Raw genomic sequence first — 9,709 nt, 5'->3', positions numbered from 1 at the left:
TGCTACTAGTCTACCTTTTGTCTACAGTTTAAATCTGATGGCTTTGACGTTGATCATCGCCGGAATATAGCCTATGAAATGACCTTTTGTTTGAAAAATAAATGTTTGTTTGCCCACTATCGAAGCTTTGGATGCCCTGTTCTGTAGTTGCTTTGGAAGTGCGTCTCACTGCGGCATCACATACCTGTGGCCTCAAGGCAAATTTGGAATTGGATTACGAATTGCCTTTATACCACCCTCTACATCAGTGGTATTCAAACTTTTCCAGTGGGGACCCAATTTCTTCCCCAATAATTTCTTGTGACCCCATCCCACTACAAATCTAATGGCACAACCTTAAAATCAGTAAATATGTATTTTTACATCAACAAATAACCTTAAATTCAGTGAATTTTCATCTATTATCAAAATGAAAATAAACAAATAAATACATTTACTCAATATTTTATTTTTCTAATTATCTTTCTCAAAAATGTTTGTTTATTGTCCCATACAATAATCTGTACTCTAAATGTTTTGTCCCCTCCCCCCAAAAATAAAGTTTATACAGTAGCAGTCAAAAGTTTTAGAACACCTACTCATTCAAGGGTTTTTCTTTATTTTTACTCTTTTCTTACATTGTAGAATAATAGTGAAGACATCAAAACTATGAAATAACACATATGGAATCATGACGTAACCAAAAAAGTGTGAAACAAATCAAAATAGATTTTAGATTTTAGATTCTTCAAATAGCCACCCTTTGCCTTCTGTGAATGTATTGTAATGTTTTTAAAATTGTATAAATTGCCCTAATTTTGCTGGACCCCAGGAAGAGATAATGGGGATCCATAATAAATACAAACTAAAAACACACCATGTTTATGGTTAGTTTAGAGATCAGAGGCTGTGTTTACACAGGCAGCCCATTCTCATTTATTTTTTTCACTAAATGGTCTTTTGACCAATCACATCAGATCTCTTTCACATCAGAGCTTTTTCAGAGCTGATCTGATTGGTCAAAAATACCAATTAGTAAAAACAAAAGAACAGAATTGGGCTGCCTGTCTAAATATTTTATTTCTGTCTTTCTCTGTCTCCCTTTCTCTCTCACTCCCTTTCATCTATCAGATCGTCGGCCAACTAAGGTAACCACAAGTTGCTGCACAAGTGTGTCTGACTCTCACATCAAATTTAGACTGCAAGGATACCACATCCAAAATGCCATGCCACCCTGTGTTGATGCCATCGTGTAAGTCTCGAACACACACACACACACACACATACATACACACACACACGTTGAACTCGGTGGGGTATGTTTTATGATGAACTACTCATGGTATGATTGTGGTAACGTACTGAAACTCAAGTCCTTTAGTTCACCCGACCTAGAATACCTCACAATCAAATTCCAACCGTATTACCTCCCAAGATCATTATTTCAGTTTTAGTCACAGCTGTGTATATTCCCTCTCAAGCCGATACCACGATGGCCATCAAGGAACTACACTGGACTTTGTGCAAACTGGAAACCACATATCCTGAGGCCACATTTATTGTAGCTGGGGATTGTAACAAAGCAAATTTGAGGAAAACACTACCAAAGTTCTACCAACACATTGACTGTAGTACTTGCGCTGCTAAAACACTTGATCACTGCTACTCGCCCTTCTGGGATGGCTACAAGCCCCCCCCCTTGGGCAAATAGGAAAGTCTATTCAACGTCTGACCAATTGGCATCCAAGCTTCAAGATTGTTTTGATCACTCGGACTGGGATATGTTCAGGGTAGCCTCCGAGAATAACATTGATATATACACTACCGGTCAAATGTTTTAGAACACCTACACATTCAAGGGTTTTTCTTAATGTTTTTTACTATTATCTACATTGTAGAATAATAGTGAAGACATCAAAACTATGAAATAACACATATGGAATCATGAAGTCCAAAAAAGTGTGAAACAAATCAAAATATATTTTATATTTTTCAAATAGCCACCCTTTGCCTTGATGACAGCTTTGCACACTCTTGGCATTCTCTCAACCAGCTTCACCTGAAATGCTTTTCCAACAGTCTTGATGGAGTTCACACATATACTGAGCACTTGCTGGCTGCTTTTCCTTCACTCTGCGGTGCAACTCATCCCAAACCATCTCAATTTGGTTTAGGTCGGGGGATTGTGAAGGCCAGGACATCTGATGCAGCACTCCATCACTCTCCTTCTTGGTCAAATAGCCCTTACACAGCCTGAAGGTGTGTTGGGTCATTGTCCTGTTGAAAAACAAATGATAGTCCCACTAAGCCCAAACCAGATGGGATGATGTATCGCGGCAGAATGCTGTGGTAGCCATGCTGGTTAAGTGTGCCTTAAATTCTAAATAAATCAGACAGTGTCACCAGCAAAGCACCATAACACCTCCTCCTCCATGCTTTACGGTGGGACATACACATGCAGAGATCATCCGTTCACCAACACCGTCTCACAGTTGGACCCAAAAAACGCAACTTTGGACTCCAGACCAAAGGCCAAATTTTCTACTGGTCTTATGTCCATTCCTTGTGTTTCTTGGCCCAAGCAAGTCTCTTCTTATTATTGGTGTCCTTTAGTAGTGGTTTCTTTGCAGCAATTCAACCATGAAGGCCTGATTCACAGTCTCCTCTGAACAGTTGATGTTGAGATGTGTCTGTTACTTGAACTCTGTGAAGCATTTATTTGTGCTGCAATTTCTGAGGCTGGTAACTCTAATGAACTTATCCTCTGCAGCAGAGGTAACTCTGGGTCTTCCTTTCCTGTGGCGGTCCTCATGAGAGCCAGTTTCATCATAGTGCTTTATGTTTTTTGCAACTGCACTTCAAGAAACTTTAAAAGTTCTTGAAATGTTCCTTATTGACTGACCTTCATGTCTTTAACTAATGATGGACTGTCGTTTCTCTTTGCTTATTTGAGCTGTTTTTGCTATAATATGGACTTGGAACTTTACCAAATAGGGCTATCTTCGGTATACCACCTCTACCTTGTCAAAACACAACTGATTTGATCAAACACATTAAGAAGGAAAGAAATTCCACAACTTAACTTTTAATAAGGCACACCTGTTAATTGAAATGCATTCCAGGTGACTACCTTATGAAGCTGGTTAAGAGAATGCCAAGAGTGTGCAAAGCTGTCATCAAGGCAAAGGGTGGCTACTTCGAAGAATCTCAAATATATTTTGATTTGTTCAATACTTTTTTGGTTACTACATGATTCCATATGCGTTATTTCATAGTTTTGATGTCTTCACTATTATTCTACAATGTAGAAAATAGTAAAAATAAAGTAAAAACCTTGAATGAGGAGCTGTTCTAAAACTTTTGACCGGTAGTGTATATATAAAAAGAAATTGGGCAACCCTAGTGCAGTTCCCCCGACTTTAAATACCACTGCTCCACATGATTTGTAGTGTTGCTGTACAATAGCCATCTGTGTAGTGGTCATGTTAGCTGGGGATGTTGATATAAATATTATAGGTATGCGTGAGTATGTGATGTTATGGCGTATGTAATTATTTCTCCACTAACAGGTGTTTCTCAACGCCTACAGACCTGCCAACCTGCCGCAGCACATTGAAACACGACGGCAACACTGATCATTTGGCCAGTCTATGGAATGCATAGGATCCACAGAATTCACCCACACCTGCTTTTGGAAAAGGCTTTATTTAACAAACATAGTGGAAATGAGGGCGGATCTTCAAAAGCACTTCCAACATGGAAATTGTTCTGGTTTTACAGTTCTTACAATCTTAATGTCTCTCTCACACACACACACACACACACACACACACACACACACACACACACACACACACACACACACACACACACACACACACACACACACACACACACACACACACACACACACACACACACACACACACACACACACACACACACACACACACACACACACACACACACACACACACACACACACACACACACACACACACACACACACGTAATCATGGGTATATAGGGTCTTCCTCATTCACTGCAGGTCCTCATCATCAAACAGATCCTCAAAGTCTGAGACAGAGAGACAGGTAGACAGAGAGAAAGAACACAATGAGTTTCTGATGTGATTGATTGACAGCTCTATCTGCTGAGTGACATGATACAGTATATGCATGCTGAAGTTTGAAAACATTCTAAAATAGTAGTCCAGTTTGTAGTGTGACTCATAACAGGTCATGCAGTAGTACTGTAGGTCAGTGTTTGGTAGGTAATGCCTTAGGACTTTAGGTTCCCTAAGGATAGGAGAGGTTTGGTGTTAACAAATGTGCTGCTTTATAGGAGCTACAACCACTCAAAAGGCAAAAATCACTGACACCACAGAAACACAGGGGAATGTGTTTTTCTGCTGGGTGTGTGTGAGTGCCTGTGTGATACGTGGGTTGTGTGAGTGCCTGTGTGATACGTGGGTTGTGTGAGTGCCTGTGTGATACGTGGTGTGTGTGAGTGCCTGTGTGATACGTGGTGTGTGTGAGTGCCTGTGTGATACGTGGTGTGTGTGAGTGCCTGTGTGATACGTGGTGTGTGTGAGTGCCTGTGTGATACGTGGTGTGTGTGTGATCAAAGCGGCAGGCTGGCTAGGTGTCCTGCTGGGTTTCAGTCTAACAGGAACCATAAACCCCTTTATCATCCTCCTCTCCTCCTTTTCCTTCTCCCCCTCTCCTCCTTTCCCTGCCCCCCCTCTCTTCTCCTCCTTTCCCTGCTCCCCCTCTCTTCTCATCTCCTCCTGACATTACTCCTATCCGTTCCCTACTCTCCTCTTCTCTCTACTCCCCCTCCCCTCCTTTACATCTTCTTTAAAGGGATACTTCGTGTTTTTTTGCAATGAGGCCCTTTATCTACGTCCCCAGAGTCAGATGAACTGGTGGATACCATTGTCATATCTCTGTATCTAGTATGAAAGAAGTTAGTGGTAGTTTCGCGAGCCAACGCTAACTAGCGTTAGGATGCTCATTGCCAAAAATCCTGAAGTATCCCTTTAACCATTCCTCCTGAAGTATCCCTTTAACCATTCCTCCTGAAGTATCCCTTTAACCATTCCTCCTGAAGTATCCCTTTAACCATTCATCCTGAAGTATCCCTTTAACCATTCCTCCTGAAGTATCCCTTTAACCATTCCTCCTGAAGTATCCCTTTAACCATTCATCCTCAAGTATCCCTTTAACCATTCATCCTCAAGTATCCCTTTAACCATTCCTCCTGAAGTATCCCTTTAACCATTCCTCCTCAAGTATCCCTTTAACCATTCCTCCTCAAGTATCCCTTTAACCATTCATCCTCAAGTATCCCTTTAACCATTCATCCTCAAGTATCCCTTTAACCATTCATCCTCAAGTATCCCTTTAACCATTCATCCTCAAGTATCCCTTTAACCATTCATCCTCAAGTATCCCTTTAACCATTCATCCTCAAGTATCCCTTTAACCATTCATCCTCAAGTATCCCTTTAACCATTCATCCTCAAGTATCCCTTTAACCATTCATCCTCAAGTATCCCTTTAACCATTCCTTCTGAAGTATCCCTTTAACAATTCCTTCTGAAGTATCCCTTTAACCATTCATCCTGAAGTATCCCTTTAACCATTCATCCTCAAGTATCCCTTTAACCATTCATCCTCAAGTATCCCTTTAACCATTCATCCTGAAGTATCCCTTTAACCATTCATCCTCAAGTATCCCTTTAACCATTCATCCTCAAGTATCCCTTTAACCATTCATCCTGAAGTATCCCTTTAACCATTCATCCTCAAGTATCCCTTTAACCATTCATCCTGAAGTATCCCTTTAACCATTCCTCCTGAAGTATCCCTTTAACCATTCCTCCTGAAGTATCCCTTTAACCATTCCTCCTGAAGTATCCCTTTAACCATTCATCCTCAAGTATCCCTTTAACCATTCATCCTCAAGTATCCCTTTAACCATTCATCCTCAAGTATCCCTTTAACCATTCATCCTCAAGTATCCCTTTAACCATTCATCCTGAAGTATCCCTTTAACCATTCATCCTCAAGTATCCCTTTAACCATTCATCCTGAAGTATCCCTTTAACCATTCCTCCTGAAGTATCCCTTTAACCATTCCTCCTGAAGTATCCCTTTAACCATTCCTCCTGAAGTATCCCTTTAACCATTCCTCCTGAAGTATCCCTTTAACCATTCCTCCTGAAGTATCCCTTTAACCATTCATCCTGAAGTATCCCTTTAACCATTCATCCTGAAGTATCCCTTTAACCATTCATCCTGAAGTATCCCTTTAACCATTCCTTCTTTCTTCTCCTCTCCTCTTTTTAATGATCACTTTCTAGGTCATGTGTTTCTGAGCCATAAACTGTTTGTCCCGTGGCTAACACTGCCAGATGGAAAACACATTAGCTACACTGTGTGGTGTGTGTTGTTAATTGAAGTTTACAGGGAAAAGACATGTTAGTTTCTGTGAGACGGCCCTGTTGGCAAAGCAAACACACACAGAACACTTTCATAAGACCCCTCCCTAGCCCCCAAGATGCTTCTCTACCCAGTCTAGCCCAGTGTTTCCCCCAACCTCTTCACCCATTCCACCAGCACAGCTAATTCAACTGGTCAACTACTCATCAGCACTCAATTAGTTTAAATCAGGTATGCTTGTACTGGAATAGAACAAATAAGTGAAATGGGATACTCAAGGATAGGTTTGAGAAACACTGCTCTAGTTTAGCCTCCAGCCCCACCTAGCCTCTACGGTGTGTGTGTGTCTGTCTGACTGACCGTTGAAGAAGTCTGAGTGCACTGCTTTCTCATTTGCTGCCAGGTCCATGAGCAGACCGCTGCTGCCCCCTGCCTGAAGAATCAGACACACAGGAACAATTTTAAAACAATGTAAGCCAAGTAAGGAAAACACATCAGCTAGAAATCAAAGACAGTTACGTCTACAGACAAAAAGGTGACAGTTGAGGTTTAAAAAAAACTGTCTGTGCTATAGCCTAGCACCCATCCACTATCGCCTAAGGTTGATGTGCATTCCCGGTAATACACTTGTGCCCTTCGTGGACCGGCTCGTACATAAAGCATCCTTCATTCGTGGGCGAAGCTGAGGGCTAAAAAAAAAACTAGTTAACGATAGAATTGATGCCTTTGCAGCCTGAATGTAGGATGTTTTATGTACGAGCCGGTCCACGGAGGACACGAGTGTGTTACTGGGCATGCACATCTAGTTCTCGAAAACTTTTGGCACCATTCTGCCGTCAATAATCATCACTTGCGATTCGGCTTTCGAAACACGCCCCTCATTTTTGTTATTGTTGATATGAAACATAAGGTCCTTATGCTTCCTAAACCGTATCGCAAGCGATGTATTCAGACCGAGCGTCGCCGCTCTTAATTAACAGCAGGCGTTTTTTCTATCTGAGTCGAATCGCTAGGTTAGCGTTGGTGTTACTGTAGCTAGGCTAGGTCGGCGATTCTCTCGTGTCCCCTGATGATTACTAACCTCGTCTAGATCCACATAAGGCCCGGCGCCTTCAGGGAACATCTCGTCCACCGCTGGTTTCATGATAATTTCTGTTTTTGACAAGGTACCTAATGAATATTAGCTAACTATCTAAATGTTCTCTGTCAACGTAAACAATAGAAACCGGATCCTTTTCCGTGTAACACCACTTAGAAACCGGACCCTTTTCTGTGTAACACCACTTCCTGCTTTGGTAACAGTATAATGCCCTTGACTTTCACAAGGAACCAACGGTCGTTTGGGTGTACAGATTGAAGCAAAGGTAGGCTACAGAAGATAGCCAGGTACAGCTACTACAGACTTATGTAAAACTAGGTAAAATATGGTACAAACCTCCAGGTGATGAAAGGAGTTACATACCCAAGGATGGGAAACCTATAACTGATTGTAAAATAACTTTATCATTGTAAAAATTCCTCATACAAAATTCCTATTACAGTTTTTGCAAGTATCCACATCAAATATGGTAAATTATGACAATGAGATCAAATTTCTGGCCAAATTTCATTGATATTGCACATTACATTTATGTAACGTTTTATATCATAGCCGTTGGAATTCATGTGTTTTTTCAGGTGTGTGAGACGCATTCATATATTTCATGATATGTTAAAATACATTTGCTTATATAACCTCATATTTATTAAATGCATTTCAATATACAATATTACATAACCTTATGGGGCCTCTTTCTCTCTGTCCATCCCCTCTCCTCATTCTCCCCCTCTCTTCTCCCTTCCTGACCCTCTCCCCACCATCTCTCCTCTCTATTCTCCCTCTACCGTACCCCCCCTCTCTCCGTCTCCTCTCTCTTCTTAGTGTTCGTGTCCCTCATTGGTCTCGGACAGGGCCAAACAGGAAGGATATAACCCCACCCACTTTGCCAAAGCACAGCCCCCGCACCACTAGAGGGATATCTTCAACCACCAACTTACAATCCTGAGACAAGGCGGAGTATAGCCCACAAAGATCTCCACCACAGCACAAACCAAGGGGGGGCGCCAACCCAGACAGGAAGATCACGTCAGTAACTCAACCCACTCAAGTGACGCACCCCTCCTAGGGACGGCATGAAAGAGCACCAGTAAGTCAGTGACTCAGCCCCTGTAATAGGGTTAGAGGCAGAGAATCCCAGTGGAGAGAGGGGAACCGGCCAGGCAGAGACAGCAAGGGCGGTTCGTTGCTCCAGAGCCTTTCCGTTCACCTTCACACTCCTGGGCCAGACTACACTCAATCATATGACCTACTGAAGAGATAAGTCTTCAGTAAAGACTTAAAGGTTGAGACCGAGTCTGCGTCTCTCACATGGGTAGGCAGACCATTCCATATAAATGGAGATCTATAGGAGAAAGCCCTGCCTCCAGCTGTTTGCTTAGAAATTCTAGGGACAATTAGGAGGCCTGCGTCTTGTGACCGTAGCGTACGTGTAGATATGTACGGCAGGACCAACTCGGAAAGATAGGTAGGAGCAAGCCCATGTAACGCTTTATAGGTTAACAGTAAAACCTTGAAATCAGCCCTTGCCTTAATAGGAAGCCAGTGTAGGGAAGCTAGCACTGGAGTAATATGATCAAATTTCTTGGTTCTAGTCAATTAATACAGGTAACGAGTGGAGGACAGAGGAGCCTATTAAAGAAAAGTTACAGGTCTGTGAGAGCCAGAAATCTTGCTTGTTTGTAGGTGACCAAATACTTATTTTCCACCATAATTTGCAAATAAATAAATTAAAAATCCTACAATGTGATTTTCTGGATAATTTTTTCTCATTTTGTCTGTCATAGTTGTAGTGTACCTATGATGAAAATTACAGGCCTCTCTCATCTTTTTAAGTGGGAGAACTTGCACAATTGGTGTCTGACTAAATACTTTTTTGCCTCACTGTATGCATAGTCACTTTAACCATATCTACATGTACATACTACCTCAATCAGCCCGACTAACCGGTGCCTGTATGTAGCCTCGCTACTGTTATAGCCTCGCTACTGTATATAGCCTCGCTACTGTTATTTTTCACTGTCTTTTTACTGTTGTTTTTATTTCTTTACTTACCTATTGTTCACCTAAAACCTTTTTTGCATTTTTGGTTAGAGCCTGTAAGTAAGCATTTCACTGTAAGCTCTACACCTGTTGTATTCGGCACACGTGACAAATAAACTTTGATTTGCCAGAGGTGCTGTCTGTC

General features: G+C 41.7%; 1 protein-coding gene and 1 long non-coding RNA gene across 2 annotated transcripts; one reads left to right on the top strand and one right to left on the bottom strand.

The window, feature by feature from the left end:
- Positions 1-3,665: 3,665 nt before the first annotated feature.
- LOC139531617 (COP9 signalosome complex subunit 9) lies at positions 3,666-7,802 on the bottom strand. Its single transcript, XM_071328234.1, has 3 exons — positions 7,507-7,802; positions 6,786-6,858; positions 3,666-4,056 (listed from the first exon to the last, which is right to left on the bottom strand). The coding sequence occupies exons 1-3, from the start codon at positions 7,567-7,569 to the stop codon at positions 4,019-4,021; spliced, it is 174 nt and encodes a 57-aa protein (XP_071184335.1). The 5' UTR covers positions 7,570-7,802; the 3' UTR covers positions 3,666-4,018.
- On the top strand, positions 7,675-9,268 carry LOC139531618 (uncharacterized). Its single transcript, XR_011666399.1, has 2 exons — positions 7,675-7,789; positions 8,347-9,268. It is a non-coding gene; the product is annotated as an uncharacterized lncRNA (long non-coding RNA).
- The last annotated feature ends 441 nt before the right edge of the window (positions 9,269-9,709 follow it).

This window comes from Salvelinus alpinus, chromosome 10, assembly GCF_045679555.1.
Source record: "Salvelinus alpinus chromosome 10, SLU_Salpinus.1, whole genome shotgun sequence".
Classification (NCBI taxonomy): domain Eukaryota; kingdom Metazoa; phylum Chordata; class Actinopteri; order Salmoniformes; family Salmonidae; genus Salvelinus; species Salvelinus alpinus.
The sequence above is the reverse complement of the archived record's forward strand: the minus strand, read 5'-3'. Positions and strand labels throughout refer to the sequence as shown.

Excerpts from the sequence above, each read along its gene's own strand:
- LOC139531617 (XM_071328234.1), bottom strand. The coding sequence starts at position 7,569 with ATGAAACCAGCGGTGGACGAGATGTTCCCTGAAGGCGCCGGGCCTTAT. Across the intron at positions 6,859-7,506 it reads CTTATGTGGATCTAGACGAG|GCAGGGGGCAGCAGCGGTCT; the intron begins GTTAGTAATCAT and ends CTGATTCTTCAG. Across the intron at positions 4,057-6,785 it reads GCACTCAGACTTCTTCAACG|ACTTTGAGGATCTGTTTGAT; the intron begins GTCAGTCAGACA and ends TCTCTGTCTCAG.